At 38.7% G+C, this 27,463-nt stretch overlaps 1 protein-coding gene across 2 annotated transcripts in view; it reads left to right on the top strand.

The window, feature by feature from the left end:
- Window positions 1-27,463, top strand: part of ccdc66 (coiled-coil domain containing 66) — a 119,049-nt gene that overhangs the window by 34,180 nt on the left and 57,406 nt on the right. For both annotated transcript variants that reach the window (XM_065259369.2, XM_065259367.2), the window contains exons 7-8: window positions 12,400-12,500; window positions 12,653-12,744. In XM_065259369.2, the coding sequence (XP_065115441.1) occupies window positions 12,400-12,500; window positions 12,653-12,744 (193 nt within the window). The remainder of the gene's footprint in view (window positions 1-12,399; window positions 12,501-12,652; window positions 12,745-27,463) is intronic.

The raw sequence follows: 27,463 nt of genomic DNA, 5'->3' as shown, positions 1-27,463 counted from the left end.
CTACAGAAGCCAGAGAACATCATGCAGGGTTCCCACGGGTCCTTGAAATCCTTGAAAGTTTGTGAATCTGGGGAAAACAATTCAAGGCTCTGGGAAGTTTTTGAAAATATACATTCATAGAAACAGATCATTGAAAGTGTTTTAATCTATTTTATGCAAGAAGTATTCTGGAAAAAAATCCATATTATTCCCTGTGTAAGATAATATCATAAAAATTCTAGACTTTTTAAAGGCGTACTAAACTGTTCGCTTTAAATGCTTATATATTCTGTATGCGAATGTTGATTCATACCAAAAAAGCTTTTTTGCATAGTTGTGTTTGACACATGAAAACATCTCGGGTTACGTATATAACTTTTGTTCCCTAAGAAGGGAACGAGATGCTGCGTCTCCCTTGCCATACTTCCTGCGTCCCTGTAATGCCGTCGCTGGCAAGATTTCAGATAACAATATACTTCCTGGCCCTTGCGTCACCCTGTCTTGTCGTTAAGCCTCACCATTGGTTGAATTTGATATACACATTCAGGCGCACTTACCCCTGGAGGGGTCCCCAAAGTGTCAACTTAGTGACGCAGCAAAGAAAACCGTAACAATGTAGCTTAAAAGGTTACACAATGAAATCTTGCTCTCACTTGAAATGTGTCCCCACATTTAGTCCTTGAATTTGATGGTATTGGACTTGGAAAGTCCTTGAAAGGTCCTTGAATTTTAGGTTAACTAAGGTGTGGGAACCCTGATCATGGCTGAAGGGACAGGCTTAATATGTGCCAGAGGGTGGCTCCCTCCATGCATAGCTCATTCTCTCCTATAGAGAATCAAAACTGAGTGAGCTCGGGAGAGTATCTGGCAAATATATTGCATAGCCGAAACAAATTGTACGTAACACGTGACAGGTTGATCAGCAAATCTCTGCCACCAGCCCCGGGCAAGAGGCATAATCTGCTTCATTGTGCCATGGGGGTCGTGTCGGAGGGGAAGGCAAGCATTCCCCCCACACTCAACTTACCTGAGAGGACATCAGGAGGACCGCTGACCATCGGACGAGAGTCATGCAGCGCCTGAAAGAGAAGAAAAACATAGCCCAGTGAGAAAAATGGAAATTACTATTTTATTGTCCATGTGGGCATTAGGCCCTCATGGGGACCCAACTGAGAATAAGACAGGAAGGGATCCGTCTTGCAAAGGCCCAAAAACAATAAAAATGTTTCGTAAGGCCCGGCCCGCTGGTCGTGATTTCCTTCGTGGGACGGGACCGTCAGAGCTGCTCAGAAACCTAAATGGGTCCTTCAAAGTCACCTAACGGGTAGATCGGAGACCGGCCATCTCCAATGTGATTGAAGGCGAGGCCAGCACAGCAGGAAGCCAAGTCTGCGTATCGCGTGAAGTGATACCTGTGACTTACCGTCCTCGGTTCTCGCTGTCCCGCTGATAGACGTGTGGGCGTGGTTTTCTGGGGGGGGGGTTTGCCCATAAAAATAAGTGTTACGTTTGGCTTACCCCTGAAACATCAGCTGGACCCATATTCGAAAAAATTTCCGAAACTTGTATGAACCCTGGCAAAGTGCATTTGGCACAGAAATACTCTGTAACACGTCCAACTACTTTTTTGACACTTTATGCACTTTGAATTTGAAACCAACTCTTAAACTGTGTTAAGAAGTCAGAATGCATGAAATACCATTGAACCCCCCCTTTAACATTTTTAAATGTATTAGTTAACACAAACTAACAATAGGCCAGGCAAGGCAAGGCAAGTTTATTTGTATAGCACATTTCATACACAGAGGTCATTCAAAGTGCTTTACACAGAAATGAGAAAACAATATATAAAAAAGAAAATGTAAAAATAAGAGATACACAATAAAATCACAATAAAAACAAAGATACATGAGAATTTAAAATAACAATTAAAGAAAATAAATGTGATTTTAATAAAAACAGTTTAAAATGTTAAAAAGAATAAAACGGGAGTAAAAGTGACTTGAGTTAAAAATAATTCACTTAAAAATGAAAAACCCTGCCACCCTCCACCCATCCCCACGCTGCTCCAAACCAGAACAGAACAACACGAGGACGAGAAAACGACGACAGAGCCCCCATTCCAAAGTGAACCATCCCTTCAAAGTGCAGTCTGATCTCTTCTGGAAGCTGATTCCAGCTAGAGGTGGCATAATAACTAAATGCTGACGCACTTTGTTTTGAGTGAAACATTGGTATTTCTAACTGACCGGATCCTAATGATCTGAGTAATCTTTTAGGTTTATATTCAGTTAGCATATCTGTCATGTATTTGGGTCCTAAGCCATGAAGTGATTTATAAACTAGTAACAATACTTTAAAATCTATTCTAAATGTGACAGGAAGCCAGTGTAAGGACCTGAGGACTGGAGTGATGTGCTCAGATTTTTTGGTTCTGGTCAGAATTCTGGCAGCAGCATTCTGTATGAGCTGCAGCTGTCTAATGGTCTTTTTGGGGATCCCAGTAAGGAGTCCATTGCAGTAATCCACCCTGCTTGTGATGAAAGCATGAACAAGTTTCTCTAAGTCCTGTCTTGAGACAAAACAACTAATTCTAGCAATATTTCTGAGATGATAGTAAGCTGATTTGCTTATCGCTTTCACGTGACTACTGAAATTGAGGTCAGACTCTAAAATTACACCAAGATTTCTGACTTTATTTTGTGTCTTTAGACCCCTAGAGTCAAGGTAAGTATTAGCCTTGAGAGTTTCATCTTTATTTCCAAATACAATGACTTCAGTTTTGTCTTTGTTTAAAGGCATTCCATGCAGTTTGACGTTTTTGTCAAACAGCGACCCCTAGAGTCACTGGGGAAAACTTGCAACTTGTAATTTCGCACCCCCACTCTGTACGTACCTGTAAGGATAGTGTTGGGCGTGAATATGCAGAGATGGACTCTGAAGATAATGACCAGTGAATGTTTCACAATTTCATACAAATATTAGGCTACTGCATGTCTACTAAACTACAGATGATGGTAATAGGATAATAAGAAGTTTATGCCAAGTGTAGAGTAGGCATATAATAATAAAGTAGCCTACCGCGTTTGCTGGCTTATTACGTTTTTACAAGATTGCAGCTTAATCACAAGTAAACAGTCTATAGTCTAACGTTATGTCTACTGTATAATTTCATTTGTTATTTAATTGTAAACATTACAAAATGCATTGACAAAGTTAATTGTAATGTATACGTTGCACTATTTCATAACATTGGCCATTATTCGTTGGCCATAAGAAATCGAAATTAGACAAATGACTACGTACACATCACAACACAACACTTGAGTTTAGATGGCAAAAAAAAAACATGTAAGAGAAACGAGTGTTTGTTAGCAAGTCTGCTAAATGCTCTTATGATCGTAAGCTAGTTAGACCCATGTTGAAGTTATTTTACTGGTCTAATTATCAACACTGGATGAATGAACAGCAAAAAAATACGCAAGCAAGCGCAACCACATACAACATAGACCGCAAACAAATTTACAAATAAGAGATTTACTTACTTGTCCATCAACAAGATCGCCAGATCCGCATCTCTCTTGCATCCAGTGCTGTCTATTAGCTCACGCCAACGAGTAAAAACCTGACTGCGTGGGACTCTTGTCCGGTTCCTAACTCGGTCAGATTCTCTTTTTCGCTTTCTACTCTCTTCCGAACGGGTTTTCTTAGCTGTTTCCCTCATCGAGCATCACGTCTTAAATGCGCGCGTGCAGTTGTTGTTATAGGCTTGTTTGACTTCATGCAGCGCTGCAGGAACCGACAGCCGGATGACGTCAAAGTGCCGTCTCGGATCATTCTCGCGGTACTTTTACGTCATCCGACTGCCGGTTCTTGCAGCGCTGCACGAAGTCGAACAAGCCTAACGTGTGTGACGTCGTTGCCGTAAAGCAAGTCGTGATTATCGCGAGATTTGTCAGGGGCGGTTCTCTCAAGCTTGCATTGCTGGTTTTGCTAGCGGCGTCCTCCCCGAGCTTCAACAGGAGGATGATTCGCCATACTATGACTTCGTTTACCATCGAAATGACTTTGAAGCTGTTATATTAAGGTAAATTAACTGCATAGTGTGTCTTTAACTGGAGGAAGTTTTGACGCATCCAACAGTTAATTTCCTCAATGCATTTACAAAGAGAGTCAATGGGGCTGTAGTCATTGGGTGACAGGGCTAAGTATATCTGGGTGTCATCTGCATAGCTGTGGTAAGCAATTTGGTTCTTTTTCATTATATGACCAAGTGGGAGCATATACAAATTAAACAGAAGCGGTGCAAGAATTGAACCCTGTGGGACTCCACATGTCATGGATGTCCATTCAGATTTATTGTTACCCATGTTCACATAGTAACCTCTCCCTTTTAGGTATGATTTAAACCATTTGAGGACCATCCCAGAGAGCCCTACCCAGTTTTCCAGTCTATGTATGAGTATGGTGTGATCTACTGTGTCAAAGGCAGCACTAAGATCTAGTAGCACCAGCACTGATATTTTACCTGAATCAGAGTTTAAGCGAATATCATTTATCTTTATGAGCACTGTCTCTGTGCTGTGATGCTGACGGAAACCAGATTGAAAATTGTCCAGATAGCCATTTGAGTTTAAGAATTTGTTCAGCTGATTGAAAACAACCTTTTCAAAGATCTTGCTTATAAACGGAAGATTTGAGATTGGTCTGTAGTTGCTAAGTATGGTTTGTCTAGGTCAGGGGTTTTCAAAGTGGGGGCCGCGGCCCCCTGGGGGGCCGCCAGGTGGCGCAAGGGGGGCCGCAGCAAATTGGAAGAAAAGAGCAAAAAAAATTATATACCAGTAAGTATTTTTAAAATAAAAAAAATTTATATTATTATGCGTATTTTTATGAAATAGCATTATAATAATTTGTCGATATCTGAACATTAAACTTTTAATGCTAATCATTCTGATTGGCTGGGTAAACCATCACGTAACCTGTCAATGTAGCCTTGGTAACAACCGCCAAAACTCAGCTATTCAGCTATTTATTAATTTAACGTTAGTAAAAAATTTCAAAACTTTATCAAAATGGATAGATTTTTAAAAAGAAAAACTGACGAGCCAGCTATCGAAACGTCAGGTACAAAAAATCAGAAAACAAACTCCTGGCCGAGTAAGACTCGTAGGTATGAGGCAGCATACATAAAGTATGGATTTACCGTCACGCAGAAGAACGGACACGAGTGCCCCAAATGCGTTCTTTGCTGCGAAATCCTCTCCAACGAATGCTTAAAACCATCAAAACTTCAACGTCACCTGAACCAGAAGCATCCAGCAGAGGCCGAAAAACCAATTGACTTTTTTAAAAGAAAGGAAGAACATTTGACCAGGCAGTCAGCGACATTTGTGCGGCAAGCTACTGTCCCTGAGAGAGCACTGAGGGCATCGTTTTGGGTTTCCTTTCACATTGCGCGAGCTAAGAAACCGCACACAATTGGGGAGGATTTGATACTACTAGCTACCAAAGACATTGTTAAAGAGCTTCTGGGTGAGGATGCTGCCAAGCAAATTGACGCCGTACCGCTCTCTGATAACACGGTGAGCAGACGTATTGGCGACATGGCTGAGGATATGTCTGCTCAACTGTTGGACCAGGTGAGAGCTAGCAAATTTTTTGCACTGCAGCTAGATGAAAGTACTGATGTCGCTAACGCTGCCGAGTTGCTTGTGTACATAAGATTCATTTTCCAAGAAATGTTCGTCGAGGAATTACTGTTTTGCAAAGCACTTGAAAGTAGAACCACCGGGAAAGACATTTTTCAAGTGCTGGACGAATATATTAATTCAAATGGACTTGACTGGTCTCGTTGCGTGGGTGTGTGTTCTGATGGGGCCGCGGCTATGACTGGGAAGAACAGTGGGGTGACGGCTCTCATCAAACAGAAGGCCCCGAATGCCGCGTTCACGCACTGTATGCTCCATCGAGAAGCACTGGTGGCTAAACGGTTGGATGATGAGCTTAATCAGGTACTACAGGACATAATACAAGTAGTAAACTTCATTAAAGCACGCCCCTTGAAACACAGGCTATTTGCTCTTCTGTGTAAAGAAATGGGAGCCCGTTTTGATGGACTGCTGCTTCACTCAAACGTACGCTGGCTTTCACGGGGGGCAGTTTTGAGCCGTGTGTATGAATTGCGGAGTGAGGTCGCAGAATTTCTCTTGTCTGAAAAACATCAGCTGGCTGACCATTTTAAAAATGAAGCCTGGATTCTCAAACTTGCATATATGGCTGACATTTTTTCTCATCTGAATGTGCTTAACCAAAGCATGCAAGGGCGTGACACATACATAGTGCATATGCAAGACAAAGTGCGTGCTTTTTGCCTGAAGATTACGCTGTGGTCAAACAAGCTCAAGGAGGGAATTACAGAAATGTTCCCACTATTACACCAAGAGCTGCTGTCATCTGGTGGTGAGATGGACACCATTTCTCCACTGATACAATCCCACCTGGAGCACCTCCAGGGATATTTCAGAGACTATTTCCCTGACCTTGACAGCACCCATCTAAACTGGGTAAGAAACCCATTTGCCCCTGATGTAGGATCTTGTCTGGACTTAAAATCACAGGAGGAGCTGATTGAGATGATTTCTTCATGGGATTTAAAAATGAAATTTGAGACTCTTTCCCTCTCTAACTACTGGATGTATGTAAAAAAAAGACTTTCCCATCCTAGCTGAGAGTGCTCTGAAATGCCTTCTTCCTTTTGCAACCACTTATTTGTGCGAGTCCGGCTTTTCAACTTTAAAAGTACTTAAAACAAAACACAGAGCACGTCTAAATGTGGAGAGTGACATGCGTGTTGCACTGACAGACATGAAGCCCAGGCTTGACAAACTGTGTAGGAGCCACCAGGCCCACCCATCCCATTAATATGCTCTCTCTCTCTCTCTCTCTCTCTCTCTCTCTCACACACACACACACACACACACACACACACACACACACACACACACACACACACACACACACACACACACACACACACACACACACACACACAGATCTTTCTTTTTCCATTAACTGACACACACAGGTACAATGTTGAATGTTAATGTTGAAATTACTGTACCAGATTTGAATGTATTGAAATTTCTATATATGAAGCTCTGACATACAAAGGTTATTATTACAACACTAATAAAGTTCAGTGGATGTTCACCTAGATGTTTTATTCATTTATTTTTAAATTTGCCGTAGTATTGTCGATGAGTTCAATAACACATCATGCAAAAGGGGGGCCTTGGCCAGAACCTAGTGGAATTTGGGGGGCCTTGTTATGGAAAAGTTTGGGAACCCCTGGTCTAGGTTACTCTTTTTTTTAGGAGAGGGTTAACAACTACTGTTTTGAATGACTCTGGAAAAGTGCCTGTGATCAGAGAGGTATTTACTATTTTTAAGAGGTCAGTTTCTAAACAGTTAAGTACCTTTTTGAGAAAAGATGTGGGGAGCGTGTCAAGGCTGCAAGTTGATGCTTTAAGATGTTGTACTGTTTCTTCCAAGGTTTTTATATCAATTATGTCAAATTCTGAGAGAATGACTAATTTCTGAGGTTGTTGCAATGATATCTGACTGACCACAGTATAATTTGAGGCCGTATTGATCACCATTCTGATATTACTGATCTTCTCAGAGAAAAACTTTGCAAACTCATTGCATTTGTTGTCAGAGAGCATTTCACTAGGAACTTGATTTGGGGGGTTTGTTAGTCTCTCTACAGTAGCAAAGAGAGTGCGAGTGTTGTTTGTGTTGTAGTTTATAATGTTTGAAAAGAAGGTATGTCTAGCTGTGCCTAGTTCTACATTAAAAGCACGAAGACTGTCCTTATAGATGCTATAATGTACTTCAAGTTTTGTTTTCCGCCACAAACGTTCAGCTTTTCTGCATGTTCTTTTCATTTGCTGTACTGCTGTTGTGTTTCTCCAGGGTGCTTTACGTCTCATTACCCTGACCTTTACTGGAGCTATACCATCAATGGCATCTTTAACTTTTATGTTAAAGTTTTCAAGGAGAACATCAACAGAGTCTGCTGATATGTTTGGCAACTTTGATATAGCATTTATAAATACCTCACTAGTGTTCTCATTAATGAGCCTTTTTTGACATAGACAGATCTTGCATCAGTGGCAGGACAGATCAATAAATCAAAGTAAACACAGAAATGGTCAGATAGCGCTTCATCCTTGATTACAGTGGATGAAATGTTTAGACCCTTGCTAATGAGCAGATCAAATAGTGTGTCCCCGATTGTGTGTAGGACCTTGCACGTGCTGGGTCAGATCAAAAGTGTTTAAAACATTTAACAGTTCAATTGCAGTATTGTTTTCTGCATTGTTTATATGAATATTAAAATCTCCAGCAATAACAAAATAATCAAATTCAGAGGAAATTGTTGATAAAAGTTCCGTGAATTCATCAACAAATGCTGAGGTGTATTTGGGAGGTCTATAAATAATTGTAAATAGAATGCGTGGTGTACCTTTTAGAACAATACACAAATATTCAAAAGACTGGTAATCACCAAGTAACACTTGCTTGCATTGAAAGGCATCTTTGAATAAAGCAGCTATTCCTCCACCTCTTCTAACAGCTCTACATACACTTATAAAAGTAAAGTTGGGTGGGGCTGATTCATTGAGGACTGTAGCACTGCAGCTGTCATCTAACCAGGTTTCATTTAGAAACGTAAAGTACAGGTTGTAAGTGGTGATAAGATCATTAACTAAAAAGGATTTGTTCTTTAGTGAACGGATGTTCAGAAGTGCTAACTTAACAGTAACTGGTTTTGGCACTGTATCAATCTCAGAATGACGTAAAATAGGAAGTAGATTAGATAGAATTGCTGTGCGGTTGGAGAGGGCCTTCATCTTTCTATCACATGTCAGGACAGAAATAGGGAAAACTAAAGGGACATCGGGCGCCCGCTTGTTCTTAAAATATTTGTGATTGCTACTGCTGACGTAGCGGGAACCCAATATTATTATTATTATTACATATCAGTTACCAGTGCTGTTTGCAGATGAGGGCTGATGTGATCCCTGACGTTGAGGCAGAGGTCGGAGTGCTCTCTCAGATGGAGGGGAGGGTGGGCTGGGCCCGAAGGCTTTGGTGGTGGAGGAGCCCGCCGTTTCTTGGTTGATATTTGGGGACTCGCAGCAATAGAGTGGGAGAGCTTTGTTCCAGCAAATACCAGTTTCTCCATTTTCTCTGAAAAGCAGAGAAGTGGTGATGTTGGAGAGAGGGAGAGAGAGTGTGACGACATCAGCTGTGATTCTGGTGTTCCTGAAGGCTGGGAGGGAGTGTTGTCATTCCTTCTTTCGTCGTTATCAACAGAAACGTCCTTGGGTGTTGATTCACAATCCAGCTGTAGCGAGGTCTGTGGGCAGGGCTCAGCCTGAGCTGTGTCTGTGAACAGTAGTTGTTGTGACTGCAGAGTTTTATCCTTGTCATCTGAATGTCCATCCAGGTGCTGGTGTAAAATAGTGTGGTCATTTCCGCTGTTCAGTAGTGGACTGGCACACTCAGCTGATGGATGATGCAACCTTGTCTTTAAGCAACCTAGCACCTAGTTTGTTTGGGTGGATACCATCTGTGTTAAAAAGTTGCCTTTTACTCCAGAAGATATTGAAATTGTCAATGTAATTCAGTCCTCTCATGGTGCAGGTTTTTTGCAGCCATGAATTTAAACTTAATAGCCGAGAAAACATATTTGTTCCTCGGGCTGGGAGAGGTCCACTGATGAAATATTGAACTTTCAGTCTTGCAAGTGTTTCAAAAAGTTCATTGAAATCCCCCTTAAGGAGCTCAGACTGCTCTTTCCGAATATCATTCTTTCCCACATGTATGACAATTCGACTGACAGACTTATGTTTCATCAGAATGTTGCAAAGTTCCTTGTTAACATCAGAAACCGTTGCCCGAGGAAAACAGTGTGTACGGGTAGCCTTGCTTTCAAAGTTTCTGATAATAGAGTCACCCACTATCAGCGTGCTTGGCTCGGCTGCTGTCTGAGTGGAGCGCCGCTGCCTGTATGATATTGAGCGTCTGTTAGCTCTGTAAGCTACTGGCTGATGTGATCTGTGTCCATTAACATTTGGGGATTCTTCACCCAAACTCATTACGGTGCATTCACACGGTCCATCAGCGTTAACGCTTAACGGAAGGCTTGTCTGAAGCGTGGCCAACAGCCAATCACTGTGGCCGCAACACAAGCTCCGGTCTTCCATAAACGTAATTGGCTGGCTCTGCCTAGGTTATTTGCATAAGGCGATATGATTGGCTGACGCACGCGTTTCCGCTTGAAAAGTTGAGAAATGTTCAACTTCTGCCGCGAGCAACGGCACAGACGCGGTGCCGACGGATCCACAATTCAATTCGCCAACGCTTGACGTCACCCATTAAAAGTGAATGGGAAGCGTCAACGCTAACGCCCCGTGTGAATGCGCCGTTAGTGCTTCAAATCTATTTTCAAGCCGTACAGGGGCTGGTAGAATACCAATATTGGCTACTCGAGTTGTACTCATATCTGGGGTAGATGATGCTAATGCAGCAATTTGTGACACTTGTGACAGTCTAATGTCTTGAGCACTTTTGGGTCTCGCACCCTGTTTATGCCATCGGTTTGTGTCCTCAATCACTATAGGTTTCTCTGAGCTCACTATGACCTGTTTAAAAACATTAGGTTCACAGGACTCACCAGCTTTATGTTGAGAAGGACCACGATGAAGCTCCGCTGTATGTTCTGGCAGGGTCGGCAGTGCCACAAGTAACTTTGTTTCGAGAACTGCAATCTTTTGTAAAAGTCTGTGGCAGTTTGAGCAGCAGGTGGATTGAGATCCAAAAGAAGGCATTTTATCTTCTTTTCTTCTGATTGAGTGTGAGCAGCTGTGTTGTCCTGTTTTAGGATTGTCAGCTGCCGGCAATAGCAGACTGGTAGACCGCTATGACAAAATCCCCAAGTTGTTGAATATTCCAAATATCAGTATGGTTCCAGGAATTTGTAGTTTTAGTGTGAGTGCCCAATTGTTTAGTTTGAGCACTGTGCTGAACTGCTGGTAGTTGAATCAAAAGATAAAAGCGAAAAAGCAAAAGCGCAAAGCACAGAGCGCAAGTAAAAGCGTCCGCAAGTAAGTTTAGTTGTTTAGTTTAATTGTTTAATGTTTAGTTTGAGCACTGTGCTGAACTGCTGGTAGTTGAATCAAAAGATAAAAGCGAAAAAGCAAAAGCGCAAAGCACAGAGCGCAAGTAAGCGTTACAATAAGCAATACAGTATTTCAGTATTTTTGAATATTTATTATTGTAAGTTCACGTCAATAGAACTGTTTGTGTCAGTTCACTGTGCACAAATTATACCACTTCAGTTAATGATTGTGTAAATATTTTAGATGATATTAATGTCTACAATATTAATAAATGCTAGGGATGCACCGATACCACTTTTTTTGGAATACGAGTACGAGTACTTGCATTTCAGTACTTGCCAATACCGATACAGAGTACTTAATAAAAAAAATGATTTAAATTTACAGGTAACAGCTTTAATCATATAATTTAACAAAAAAACAAAGGACGAGTTTTCCAGTTTGTTGTAAACTCTGCCTCTTTGGACAACACGAGGCGTTAACCCCTTACACGCCGCTCAAACATAGACATTTCTCAGACCGTGGTATCGATTCCAGGTATCGGGAGACTTAACGAGTACGAGTACTTTAGAAAATGTGGTATCGAGGCCGATACCCGATACCAGTATCGGTATCGGTGCATCCCTAATAAATGCTGTAGAAAAATGGTTTGTTAATAAAAGGTAACATAACATTACAAAAGGTAACATGCAGTGTTAACATTTATTCTCAAATAAAATACTAGAAATATCTAAAACTGTTAATTAGAACCGAGGGGTAACTTTTCAATCTCTCTAATGAAGCCAATACGGAAGTGACTTAAACTGCAATTCAAAGACTGGGAGCTAGAGGCTCCAAAAGCCATCTTGGATGGGTCCCCAATGCGCCCCCTGCCTTTATTTCTACTGAGGAAAGTGTATCCCCAACTATAATAATCATAACTCCTCAAATTTTTTACGGATTTTCACACAGTTTAGTTAGACGTAAGTAACATTAGTTACGATGACATAATGGCTCTGGCAGGCTCCGCCAACTATTGGCTTCAAAAAAGCTATTCACAAACCTATGGGTGATGTCACTGACACTACGTCCATATTTCTTACACTCTATGATTAGGACAATATATATCATATATTCTGTATGTTTCTCTTAAGGTGCATAAAACACAAATAACTTATAAGAATTGTTAAGGACACTGTATATTTGATTAGTAATTGCTTAAACAGTGTCTCTCTTTGTTGTTTTAAATCAGACCTCTCTCACATGATCAGCAGTCAAGGCTATTCAGCACGTTTGGAGAAAGAGAAAGGGATGCTGTGGAGCAGAGAAAAACTGAATGGAGGAGAGAGCTTGGTACTGTTGTGTGGACCATATCAAGATGTTAAATTTACAGTATAATGAGGCTGGTTTACGAGCTCTCACTGACAAAGTCAGATGTTTAATAGTGACATTACCAGGAATAAAAGGCTGTGGTGCTGTACTGATTTGTTATTCTTACTTCACAGATGAGCAGATGGCTTTAAACACGAAGCAAAATAGTAGAATGATTTCATATGATAAATTACACGAAGAAACGTTGAAAGCACATGCAGATATGGTAAGCAAGACAAAAAATATTTTTTAAATTAAATATTATAAATTATATTATTGCTTTTTATATTCCTGCTTTATGTGACTGTTTGAAACTAGTAAAAATTGCATGTTTCCACCTCTCTTCCTGTGTAGTGATGTGTGTGTGTGTGTGTGTGTGTGTGTGTGTGTGTGTGTGTGTGTGTGTGTGTTGGTTTTGCTATACTTGTGAGGACCAAGTATTGAGAAACTACTCGTTTTGTGAGGACATTTTTCTTTGTGAGGACATTTTAGGTGGTCCTCACAAAAATAATTGTTGTATGGTCTCCTAAGGGCCTATATGTCATGCTGTGCAAATTTCAGCAGATGTCCTCACAGCAATAGTAAACATGGAAATTGGTGTTATCCACTGTGACCGCGAGCTCCCCTATAGGACACACTCGTGTACTGCATCATACACATCGGGAGGAGGGGCATGAGAGACAGCGATTTTTTTGATTGGATGGCTGCTTCCTGGTGGGGATATTTTTTGTGATTGGTCAGTTTAGTCATATTGCTACACTGTAGAGGGGGAAGGGAGGGGGATACGTCAATCATGTGCTCCGCTAAATTTAAACCATGAAAATACACATAACAAAAACTAATTAAATTAACAAACTATACATGATTAGAAAGGGTTCGTTTTAAGATGCAAGTTTAAATATGATCTTTGATTACTCTGAAAATGTTATAATGACAGTGAGTAAAAAGAGGTTTTAAAGCAAAGTCGATCACTTTTGTTAAAAATATGAGCATCATCCGCATTAAAACGCATGTATTATCGTCATGAAAACGCGTGACAAAAACAACACCTCTCAACATTTCAATAAACAATAAAGTGGTTTACCTTGTCTGAATAACACGATCGTCTCCGTAGTTTCACTGCAAAGCCGACGCGAATATGAATGAACGTCTTAAATGACTCTACTGATTCAATGAATTTAGCGAGTCAGTGATTCTATTACGCATTCATAAAGACACTTCATTCCTCAATGAATCGGTCGTTCGAAAGAATCAGTTAAACTAACGATTCTGTGATCAAGTCAGTAACTTGCCACCACTTATTGGAAGTTTTAAGTTTTATTTTTATTAATCATTTTAATTTGAATAATTTATTTAAAAAAACGTTTATTTAAAACGTCTAATCTTGAATGTATTAATTGAATTGCATTAATTCCTCTTTTGAGCCTCATTTAAATGTCTGAAAATATACTTACACTGTTCAATACACCTACAATGTTCTGTTCAAATTAGTTTAGCAAATACTGATTTCAAATGATTGGTATCTTATTTTATATAGTTTTAATTGGAAATTTTAAATATACATTTTTAATTTGACATAAAATATTACATTTAAGCATAATATTTGATTAATAATCAGAAGGTGCTCCTGAATCTTTTACTACTCCTAAAAAGTTAAGTGTATGGCACTGGTATCATACATTTTACAATACTCAGCTTGTTTTGGATGTGATCATCATTTTTATGTTTCATGGTTATATTGGTTTCATCTGATGGCATCATTATGTTGTATGTTTAAGGTCTCTCAGGTCATATATTTGCCTCTTATCAAATGTTTTTCCACCCTAGCCCATCTGTTCCCAATCCACGGCCTGCTTCCTTTAGCAGCAGCCTTAGTTTTGGAAAAGATGTAAATATAAAAGAGGCTCGTAATGCCAGGTAAAAAAGGTTCTTGAAAGATTAAAACACCCCTTATGACAGGCTTGATCTTTCGGTCAGCCTTTAAAGTGATAGTTCACTCAAAAATTTGAATAATGTCTATTTAACTCACCCTCATTGTTCCAAACTCATAAGTCCTCTGTTCTTCTTCAGAACAAAGTTAAAGATGTAAAGCGCGACTTGCTGAGCAACCTGAATGACTAACTAAAAGTGTTGTTACTAGTCGGTTTTAAGCATTCAAATAAAAATGAAGCAGCAGTATTGCACAATGTTTCATTGAGTCTTGAATAGGCTTCATGCCCAGCTGCACTACTTCTTCTACCATTATTGGACAAACTGATTAATCCAGGTGTGTCTGATTATTGTTGTTGTGACTACTGAGGTCAGGCACACCTGGATTAATCAGTTTGTCCAATAATGGCAGACAGGAAACAAGGAGCTGGATGAAGTTCAGGAAGTAGTGTAGCTGGGCATAAAGCCTATTTTCACAGTGATTTGTTGCACAGTTAAATGTTTGAGTTCTGTAGCCTTGTTTAAGCTTTTTGTACGGCTAAAAAATGGGTTATTTGCAGCTTAATTGATAAAAAGGGTGATAGAGACGGTATTAGATCTGTATTGACAGATACTCAAGGTTGTGGTATCGACATTGTTATCAGACATGAAAAAGTTGTATCAGCCCAGCCCTAATAAAAACATCATCAACGTGTGACATTAGTGGGTCAGTTAGAATTTGTTCAAGCATCCAAAATACAATTTGGTCCAAAAATAACAAAAATTAAGGCTTGTATTGTATCAGCCTTGTATTCTGTTCGGGATCTGTTGTGAACCACGTACACGAGTCTGCCGCAACGCTGCTGCTGACGTACGACGCTGCTGACGTGTTATCTTCAGACATGTTTGCAAAGTTTTTTTTCCAAACTTACACAGCGTCGTACTTCAAACACATTGCTGCAGTCTCATGAAATTATTTTCTTTTACAGAGTCTATGCTGCGAACTTTGCATATTTTTGAGAATCCAATGTTTAGCTGATCATGATAACTGTTCATTATTATCCACGTGAACACGACTGATTCTCTTCCTCAATGGAACGTCAGAGCTTTGTTTTCCAGGGACCGAAACTAATCTCGACACTCCTGGACATCCGTTTATTTCAACCAATCAAAGACAACTTTGACATTCTCACAGGGTTTCCAGAAAAGTGTACGAAAAACATCAGACGTTTAGCCAACAGTCTGTGGGCGAGACGTCTGAGGCTGAGACTATGCATCGGGTGACCTGGGCTTGATTTCTGTCTCATGGTGCTTTCTCCTAGTTTCGTTCCTGTCGTCTCTTTCACTTAAGACAAAATGACAAGCTGATTTAAGCTTAAATTCTCATCACTGAAACATATCTTGTTTTGTCTGAGTGCATTATATGTTGTAATTTAAATATACCCATATAAATTTCTTTGTTTTGATGAACATGAAAGAAGATATTTTGAGGAATGTTTGTAACCAAACATTTGGTAGACCCATTCACTTCCATAGTAGGGAAAAAGAATAAAGTAAATGGGGTCCACAAACAGTTTAGTTACAAACATTTCTCAAAATATCTGCCTTTGTGTTCATTAGAACAAAGACATTTATACGGGTTTGTAACAACATAAGAGTGAGTAAATGATGACAGGATTTTCATTTTTGGGTGAACTATCCCTTTAATGTCTTTAAACATATCAAACATTTTATTAAATGCATATTCAGAAGATTTGTTAATAAGTGTTTTTAAGAAAATCATGTTGGATATCTTGAAAGCAAGATTTTGTGAGAATCACCCATGTATATGTTGGACGTCATGTGATCAAATTCTGAAAATTGGTCTCATTAAATCCGCTTGTTGGAAAAAATGTATTAACAGTATTAACTTTCAGCAATATATATTTTATGGTTATAAGCTAACCTTGCTAGCTTTATTCTTTTTTAGGTGTATTAAGCTATTTTATTAAAGGTAGGGTATCTAATTTTGAAGTATGCTAACTGACTAGCAATGAAATCACGATCCTTCGCCATCCAAAGTCAAGCCTCTTTCAAAACACATGAACACGCACAGATCAGACGGTCACATCGCATGTCTCATTCACCAGTGAGAAAACTTTGCTGGACAAAGTGAATAACATTACCAAAATAACCAACATAAACAACTGGTTTACATCAGAATTAGTTAAAGCACACTTTCGGTTGTAAAGACATAGTAACTATATCGTTGCGCTAATCCGTAAACAAACACAAATTTCATAAGCAACACAATGTTTTATCAAAGTAGAATATCTGAATCCATCTGAATACAAACATATCGCGTACCTACCTTACCAAAATAAACAGTGCAACGACCCTTTCAGACCCTTTGCCTCCTGCAGCTGTTTGCATCTCGTGGTAAAGCAGTAAAGTTACCGATGTTCATTTGGGTTTTTGCTCTTTGCTGATCCAGTTTTTGCTGTTGTTGTTATAAAAGATGTCTTTTGTTTTGTGGCTCCTGTGCAGGTTGTCAATTCAGCAGAAAAGTTTGCCATTCTCCCTCTGTTTACAGATGGGAGATGAGCGCACGTGAACGCGCCGATGACGTATGGTGTCTGCGTGGACTCGTTGCGCGGTGGCATTCAAATTACGCTAACGGATGAGGGACAAAAAGGCAACATCCATTCGGACTGAGATCTATGATTGGTTGAACATTTTTTGGTCCTACGCCTTTCACAGATGACATACATTTCTACAAATACTTTTAAACAACTTTACATAGTGATTGCTATCAGGATGTGAGTTGAGTTTTTAACCAGCATAACTAAAAATATTTCTGGACCAAATCAGATACCCTGCCTTTAATCATGGTTGTGTGAAGAATTTTTTTTATTTATTTTTTAATCTGTTAATGTGATAAGCATTGATTTGATTACCTTTTGTTGCAAATTTAAAGGTTTTTGAGTAAAACATCACTTAAGCGCTTTTCACACTTGATATAGTTAACCCCGGGTTATTCTAAACCCCGGGTTATTAGAATCCTAGGTTATCTTGGTTACCTTGATGAGCTGTTTCAGCTGTGTTTAATTGGGGTCATAACATTATAACCCTGCTTCCTTTCACACTGCATGCGTTTGGCACCGCAATGCGGTGTTAACCCCAGAAAAGCAATGCTAACCCTGCTTCAGAGCAGGGTTTCATAACCATGGGTTAATTTTAGGGATAACCCCACTTTAAATTACAAATGTGAAACGATCCAGGATTAAAAGCATGGTTTAGAACAAAGATAACCCAGGGTTAAGCACAGTGTGAAAAGTCCTTTTTTGTATTGAAGACTAACCGGATGCGATGAGACATGTTTTCCAGATTCTGTGCACAGCGTTTGACATATAAGGGATGACATTTAGGGCCTATTTACACCTGGTCACTTCATGCGTTTTCATAGATTGGATAGCTATCTGATTTGTTTAAACAGATGCATTTACACTTGGCCACACAAATGTGTCTCAGCTGAATGGATATGAATCCGATCTTCTGTTCCCATGCAAAATGCAAATACAAAATGACTCGCTGAACTAAAAATGGCAGCCACTGTTGTCCTCTAACTTCATTTGTGAATGCAGTAAAAAAAGAAACGCTTGCTGCAGCGCTAACTTTTTCATCCATGTTTGCTTCTTCAAGTGGCAGAGCATCAGATTTGATCCAGAAACATTTTTAGTTATGCTGGTTAAAAGTCTCCTTACATCCTGATAGCAATCACTATGTTAAGTAGTTTAAATGTATTGTAAAAATGTATGTCATCTGTGAAAGGCGTAGGACCAAAAAATGTTCAACCAATCATAGATCTCAGTCCGAATGGATGTTGCCTTTTTGTCCCTCATCCGTAAGCGTAATTTGAATGCCACATCGCAGCTTGTTCACGCAGACACCATACGTCATCAGCGCGTTCACGTGCCCTCATCTCCCATTTGTAAACAGAGAATAATGGCAAACTTTTCTGCTGAATTGAAAACCTGCACAGGAGGCACACAACGAAAGAAATCTTTCATAACAACAACAGCAAAAACTGCCTGGACCAGCAAAGAGCAAAAACCCAAATGAACATTGGTAACTTTACTGCTTTACCACGAGATGCAAACAGCTGCAGGAGGCAAAGAGTCTGAAAGGGTCGTTGCACTGTTAATTTTGGTAAGGTAGGTACGCGATATGTTTGTATTCAGATGGATTCAGATATTCTACTTTGATGAAACATTGTGTTGCTTATGAAATTTGTGTTTGTTTACGGATTAGCGTAACGATATATTTACTACGTCTACACAACCAAAAGTGTGCTTTAACTAATTTTGATGTTAAACCAGTTGTCTATGTTGGTTATTTTGGTAATGTTATTCACTTTGTACTGCGAAGTTTTCTCACTGATGAGACGTGACCGTCTGATCTGTGAGTGTTCATGTGTTTTGAAAGAGGTGTGACTTTGGATGGTGATTTGAATGGAGGGTGGGATTGTGATTTCATTGCTAGTCGGCTTCCGTTAGCATTTTTCAAAATTAGATACCCTACCTTTAAGCGAGTGACATACATCCGCTTGGGAGGAGTAAAGTGCTGACGTATGTGGTTTCATCAACCAGATACACTTACATCTGTTTAGTTTTGACTGGAATGTGTCCCAGGCCACCTCCTAAAGTGGTTTGCACGATCAGATTTAAATCAGTCTCGAGGGCATACAAATGTGTGCTTTTTTACAAATTAAAATAAACAGACCTTCACTAAAACATGGTAAACTTTGTGTATAGATTGTGGTAAGCCCAGTAAAGAGGTATTTTTTAACAACTTTAGATCTCCCAAAAGTCTACAACCTTAATAAGATAAGTTTATATCTGGTCTGTGCTTAAATGTAAAGGGTCAATTCACCTAAAATTATTAATGCAATTGCTTTAAATGTTTTGACAATCAGCATTTTTACACATTTCCATCAACCTATCTATACATCCTTATTCCCATGCTGGTTGGGTGCTGGTTTAGTTGATGGTCACCAGCATACCAACACCAAAACACAACATATGCTGGTGCTGGTATGCTGATGACCACCAGCTAAATCAGCAACAAACCATCAGAGAATGAGGCTGGTCTATGCTAGTTGTCACCAGCAAACCAGCACCAAAACACAACATGCTGGTCTTGCTGGTGTGCTTTTTTCAGCAGGGTTACCCAGCCCCCTTATCTCACTCCAGAATAAAAAACTTAAAAGTTGTCCATATGGTGTTGGTGTGGATGTGTATTAGGCTTCTTAATCTGCATAAATAAAGTGAAAAAGTCAAAACCACAGTATCAGTTTTTTACTAATGTTTTTCACTTTTAATTAATATTAACCTTCTATCTTATCTCATAATATCTCATCTATTTCATCTATAGGCCCACACCTTCAATTTAATTGAGCTTGCATGCATTTATGTGGAAAGTGATTTCATACTAATGGTGTAAAATTAATATAATAAACTTAAATTAAAATCTAAATCAACACTATCCCCAATTAATAATATAGAAAGTGTAAAATAAAGGTTAAATGCATGTTGAGTTATTGCTGCAATTCAGATTGTGAAATTGGTGAAGGACTGCTGAAGCAGGGTGGGGGAGGGGAGAAGAGGCCGCGTGGGGGAGGGTAGAGCACGTTGCTGTGTGGGGGAGGTGAAGACATTTTGGCAGCTTCACTCACTTCACTGTGCAGAGAGACTGAGTGACAGAACGAATTCAGGTAAGACATGCTTAATTTTAATTAACTTTGAGCTGTTTTTATAGTCTGACATAGTCTCCAGGATTGTTTTTAAACTGTTTAAAGTTTGCATTAGTTTAATTAACTTACATGAAGTTCTTACATTTGGTAGCAATTGTGTTTTTCAATTAACATCATTATTCTTGTCAATTAGAACCTAAACTGGCTGTGAAAACCTTGCTAAAGTCTTGTTTAACTTTTTAATACAGTTGATTTTCTTCATGAAATCATCTTTCATAATGTAATTTAATGAACATTTTGTGAAAACATTGATATCTTTAATATTTACTGAGTAAGATCGTCTCAAATATTGAAGTCATAAAGAAATTGATAACATTAGGTGAAATCAAACTTTTAAAATGTCTCCAGTTTGAGGATTTAACGTTTTATTCTGTTTTTAATGTTTTATTCACATTTATTAACTGAGTGGTACTTGGTTATATTTACTACATTCCTGTGAATGAATAATTTAACCCATTGTAATTGAAATGATGTGATGATTTACTTTGTGGTGATCTTGATCAGATATATTTTTTTATGTAACAGATAATGGAAAGACAGAATCAAGAAAATGAGAAGGTATGTCTGTAGTACCTCAGTTTTTTACAGGCAAATACTCTTTTTAAGTTTTATTTGACATTATACTAGCATGTGTTATGAACATGAGGAAAATCGTCTTTAATACACAATAAAATCTTCATAAGAGTGTGGATTTAAATTACTACGTGCTTATACCACCATTAATGTTTTACAATTTCATGATAAAAGTTCAGTTTCATTAATTAAAGGAAAATATGATTAATTTGTATGCACCACATCTCTTTTAATGCTTAATGTCTCTTAGGTTTCATAACACCTACAAGATGAACACGCTGATCAATGTTGACAAATAATATGTAAGTAAATGACATATATGTATTAACACAGGTATCAGAAAAAAGAGGCAGGAAGAGATCAAGAGAGCATCATAGGCCTGGACAGGCAGAGAGAAGTGAAGAAGATGACCAGGTAAGCATGTTTTAAATGTATGTTTTAAAGGAAAACACCACCCTTTTTCAATATTTTACTTTGTTCTTACCTCAACTTAGATTAATTAATACATACCTATCTTTTTTAATGCTTGCACTTAATCTTTGTACAGCGCCTTGTGAATGCCTTAGCATTTAGCCTAGCCCTATTTATTTCTTAGGATCCAAACAGGGATGAATTTAGAAGCCACCAAACACTTCTATGTTTTCCCTATAAAGGGTCATTTCATCGATAGAAACATTAATCTTTATTGAAAGTGGGTCATATTTGTAGTCGAAATGTAACATAAATTTAGATTTTTTTGCCTATTTGACCGAGAAAAGACAGAACGTGACTTTAGAGCACATTTGTATGAAAAACTACAACTCCCACTATGCACCACAATGCACAGCACTGCAAGCCACTCCCATTAATCGGAACACGGCTCAGATATTAGTGATGGGCAGTCCGGCTCTTTCCATAGATTCGGCTCTTTCGGCTCAAGCTCCGGCTCGACATTTTAGTGATGGCAGTCCAGCTCTTTTCATAGATTCGGCTCTTCTGGCTCGGCTCCCTTAGAAGAGCCGGCTCTTACGGTGCCACCCCTGCCTGCGTCTGAAGATTCGGCTCTGCTCGTTCGATACAAAGAATCAGCTCTTAGAGCGGTTCGTTTGCGAACGACCCATCACTATCAGATATGCTATTGTGTACATAAATGCCACGTTAGTAAAACAAAGAAAATAGCCACCACTGTGTCTGACAGACACCAATCATGATTTACTTTTAAACGGGATGTTACGTTGTGTTACACACAATAACACTCTGGTCTGGTGTGTAGCAAAGTCTTATTCAAACAGTAATGGCGGTGTCAGATCCGCAGTACAAATGTCTTTTCAAGTACTTAATAAAGGGTATGCATATTAAATGTTTATTTAGTTTCACCAATTTTCTTTTTGACTCTTGTTTACTGTAATCACTGTAATTACATATGTTGGTACAGTGTTATATCAGCCTCATTGCTTTCACAATATAGACATATAAAACACCGCTCAGATATGCTATTGTGTACATAAATGCCACGTTAGTATAACAAAGAAAATAGAAACACTCACTTTATAGTCAGACGACGTCCGTTTATCACTGCATCCTGCACACAAACGCGTTCCCCGCGCAATATCTCCACAGATGCGCTGTCTCAGCTCTTGTGCTCGTAAGCCGAAACACGTCTTTGAAATAAACACGCGCAAAGTGTTCGGAAACATTCACAAAACAAACGTTCATATCCTGATCTGATGCATTAATGTTATACAGAGAGCACACAGCGAGAATACAGGCTTACTAGTCCGTCCGAGCTCATATACTCCACAGACGCGCTGCTCAGCCGAAACACGTCTGTGAAATAAACACATCCAAAAATGCACAAAGTAGCTCTCTTGCCTGGAAACAAACAAACGTCCATATCCTTATCTGATGCAGAAATGTTATTAAGCAAGCACACAGCGAGAGTACAGGCAGTACTAGTCATCCAAGCTCTAGCCAGTCCGGGCTTCTCTACGCAGTAGAGGCCGATGGTTGCGGCGTCTTCCCCGGGCTCCCCTACTCAGCCGAAGCCCAGGCTCCGGCCTACTCCTCGGGCTTCTGTTCCTCCATCTGCCTCAGCTCTTTGCTGTATTGTGGCTCATAAAGGTGCAATGAACAGCGGATTAAAGCATCACGCTTGCAAAATCACCCTCTTCCATGTCATATCGATTACCTTCCGCTGTTATTGTAACATGAAGTCTGGCTCGCTCCACAACGTCTGTTAGCTTAGCTTAGCATAAAGATAGTGGCTGATCATTTTTTTTCTGTCTGTGTTCGTATATTTTCTTAAGTCCCACCTAGGGGTGGGCGATATGACCAAAATCTTCTATCACGATAGGATTCATTTTATATCATGATAACGATATGTATCACGGTAGAGTTTTTTTTATGTTTTAATACGTTTTTTTTTGTTATTAAAATCTTTAATACCATAGAAATGTTCATAATTCTCACAAAAACCTTATACAAGCATAAAAAGAAGACGAAAACAAACAAATTTCAAGCTCTCTGAATATAAACTGTCAATTAAAAATTAATTATAATAAATAATTATGTATATAATTTAAGGTAGAAAAGTGATTTGGTCAAGAGAAGTGAGAGATTATCTAAGAGATGTTTCATAAACATGAGTGACAGACAGGAGCAAAATTAGGTAACTTCCCCTTTAAGACCAAAGTCTGGACCCTACTGTATGTTACACATGCGTTTTCTCTTTTAGCTGTTCACTTTCTCTTAAGCCCTAAATGGTCGTGTTTATGGGGATACTTGCAAAGATGGGAATTTTGACGCATATATGTATTTAAGGCCAATAAAGCGGAAAAAATGCTCACAAGCTTAATGAGCAGCGGTTGCCCGACTTGGCGTGTTCCTCACAGACAGAAAGAGCAGCGGTTGCGCGACTTGCGTGTTCCTCACAGACAGAAAGAGCAGCGGTTGCGCGACTTGCGTGTTCCTCACAGAGGCACGCATATAGATCTGTTATTTGTGTTTAAATGGCTTAAAATAACTTGTTTTAAAACTGCAGAGCTTCAATAGGTGTACAAACGTTACGTTTCCGTGACCACGCGCACAGGAGCGTGACGTGGGTGCGTACCCTCGATAGAGACGAGAGTCCAAAATCTTTACCGGTTGACAAATTTCTACTGGTTAATCATGTCTACCGGTTTATCGCCCACCCCTAGTCCCACCCACTGATCTGTAATAGGTCTTTAGCGTGAGTGGGTCCCACCCATAGCCCCCAACTTGGAAAAATGAGGAATGAGTGTCTGTAGTCTTTCACACTCAACAAAGATACAGCAGTTCCTTCTTTCATTGACGCAAAATGATGATTTTTACATCATTGAAAGAAGGAAGTTCCCTTTACTGAAATCAGTTTTTTTCCCGTCTCGGGGGAAACTGAGGGAATGATGCAGGACCATTTAAAAACATGACTGGAGTTCTAACGATACAAAGCTTAATGCAAATCGGTGAAGTGTCCCTTTAAAAACTGTTAAATGAGTATTTACACCAGTAAGTATGGTCGCACAAAATAAAGCGTTTGCTTGGATCTTAAGGAATGAATGGGGCTAGGCTAAATGCTTACACATTCACGAGGCGCTGTACAAAGATTAAAAGTGCATGCATTGAATAAAGATAGGTATGAATTAATTAATCTAAATTTAGATAAGAACATAGTAAAATATAAAAAAACGGTGGTGTTTTCCTTTCACAGTCTAATAGCACTGTTAAAATTAAATGGTGTGATCAATAATTAAGTTTTATTTTTAATAATTATCATATGGACCGTGGCTGCATGAGAAAATAGGTTAATGTGTTATTATAAATAAAAGTATGTGCATAGGACACTGCATAATCTATCTATGATATGTTTAAAGAAATGAATTTAAAAACCTTTACTGACAGTTAAAGAAAAAACACTACAAAGACAGTTCACGCATCAATGTTACCAAATAAGCTGTAGAATAAAGGTGTATAAATGCACATTTCCAGCTTGTTCAGGGTAAACTATGGCATTGAAAGTTATTAATATCGCTTCTCTACCTTTTGGCTAAGATCAAGTTAAAGTGATTAATATGCGAGATGGTGGAGCTACACAATATAACAAGAACAACACTACTTATATTACATTAGGAAATACATTTTTAATTTAAGGGGTGGCTTATGTTGTTTCAGGAACATATTTACAATGTTAAACTGCCGTCTTCTCATACTTAAAATGGTCATCTTGTTGAAATACCGAGTTGGATGTTTGACATACGAAATGTGCAATATGTGCAGTATGCATCAAAATTAAATTAGATAGGTGCATAAAATCTAGTGGTGGAAATCAAAAATGCAAATCAAAAATGAAAATTCTGTCATCATTTACTCAATCTCGTGTTGTTACAAACCTCTATTAATTTCATTGTCCTGATGAACACAAATGAAGATATTTTGAGATATGTTTGTAACCAAATCGTTCAAGGACCCCATTTACTTCCATGGTATTCTTTTTTCCTACGATAGAAATCAGTGGGGTCCACAAATGGTTTGGTTACAACTATCATATTGAACTATCCCTTTAAGGTACTTAACGATCCGATTCTTGAAACAACAATCTGATTCCCAAAACGATTCTTAACATACGTTTTTGGTAACTAATTATCCTGCTGTGCAAATACATAAACTTCACATTTTCACCAAATTGGAATTAATATGCCTTTTGTTGATAGTTAAGAATACAACCAAATTGGAATTAATATGCTTTTTGTTTATAGTTAGAATACAACAAAATTGGAATTAATATCCTTTTTGTTTATAGTTAAGAATACAACAAAATTGGAATTAATATGCTTTTTGTTTATAGTTAGAATACCTGTTTCACAGTATTCCCATATTACAAATTATTATGAAGATATCTTTCAATACTTTTTTGTTATATTCAGGATTAACAAGCTCTTTATGAAACAAGGAAAGCATACAATTGCTAAGAACAAATGTAAGAGGACAAACCAACGTTGTGCAAAATCCTTGGTTATCCACAACGGAGTAAAGACGCAAGTTTTTAGAGATAAAACCCGCCACTGACCATATAATTTGATTGCCTTCTCCAAACCTACAGCCAGGTGCTGTTAGCCGTGCAATGTGCGTTCTCAAAACGACACGAACAGGCTAAACACGTGGAAAAGTAGCGCTGCGTTCTCTGTGAATAACCGGACCTGTCACATGCCACAAAGCTCCGTATAGTAATCAAAACGGGTGCTAATATGCACAACATGGGCATGAACGACAGGATACATTTCGGTACATAGCAAAATCCCCAGAGTTAAAGGAAAACAACACGTTTTTCAATATTTTACTATGTTCTTACCTCAACTTAGCAAATTAATACATCCATATCTTTTTTCAATGCGTGCACTTTTAATCTCTGTACAGCCTGTCGGGAATGTGCACTCTAAAAAAATAATCCGTTAAAAAAACGGATAATGTCCTGGCAGAAAATTACCGGTACTTTTTCCGTTATGTTCACAGACATTTCCGTTTATTCAAAAACTGAACATTCTGTAGATTTATAGAACATTGTCCGTAGATTTACAGAACATTGTCCGTAACCTTTAGGGACACTTCAATCTGCCTATGAAACGCAACAATGGTGACAATCAACAACAAAGCTTCATGCCGCAACGGATGCTGGGTACCAGGATTGTAGAAAGCTCTTTCTTAACATTTACTCTCACCATTGTTGAGATTTGTATCCAAAGTGTTGATGTCTCTGAAGCAAAAACCACAGCTGACACATTTGCAGCAATCTTATTCAATACAGTGTCTTATTACATCAGCATTGAGTGTCACTTTTATACATTTCAGTTCATTATTCTTATTTTATCATTTCATATTTAAATGTTAGGCAGCATAACATAAAAACAACTAAGCTTACATGACATCATAGACAATACTCCTTACTCAAGCATCAATCAAGTTGTAATTGCTACAAGCAAAAACACTGTTGCAATGCTAAAATAGCAGAATCAGTTCTGGAAGGTCAAGGGACAAAAGCCCAACTAAAGGGAACACTAATCACCATAGGGGTGACTTCAAATGAATCTAAAACAAACACAAACTGGAGATTTAATGTGATAAATGTTGTTGTAAATATCCATTTGACTTACACGTCAAGTCAGAAAGAAGATTTGTCTACTAAATCACATGTGTCGATGCTGGAATAGTTGAGCATTTGTATCTTGTTCTGACAGCATTTGTTTAGAAGTTAAACATCATCCATGTTAGAAAATAACTCTGCAAGCAAGCTATAATTTTAGGTTTCAAACAAAGATGGTGATAGAGAGGCAAAAGTGAAAGATTGCAGCAGGAGTTATTGCACCCATAATGCAACATGTTATTAAAAAAACAGATAAACGCCTGTAAAACTTAAATACGGAAAATTCCTTCATATTTACACAGTACTTTTAGAGTGTATTAGCATTAGCTTAGCCCTATTTGTTCCTTAGGATCCAAACAGGGATGAATTTAGAAGCCACCAAACACTTCCATGTTTTCCCTATTTAAAGACTGTTACATGAGTATTTACACCAGTAAGTATGGTCGCACAAAATTAAACGTCTGTTTGGATCTTAAAGCATCATGAAACGCTAACCATCACTTTTTTTAGATGTTTACAAAGTTAGTTGTGTTGCACATC

This window comes from Paramisgurnus dabryanus, chromosome 24 (assembly GCF_030506205.2).
Source record: "Paramisgurnus dabryanus chromosome 24, PD_genome_1.1, whole genome shotgun sequence".
Classification (NCBI taxonomy): domain Eukaryota; kingdom Metazoa; phylum Chordata; class Actinopteri; order Cypriniformes; family Cobitidae; genus Paramisgurnus; species Paramisgurnus dabryanus.
This window is presented reverse-complemented; position numbering and strand designations above follow the sequence as displayed.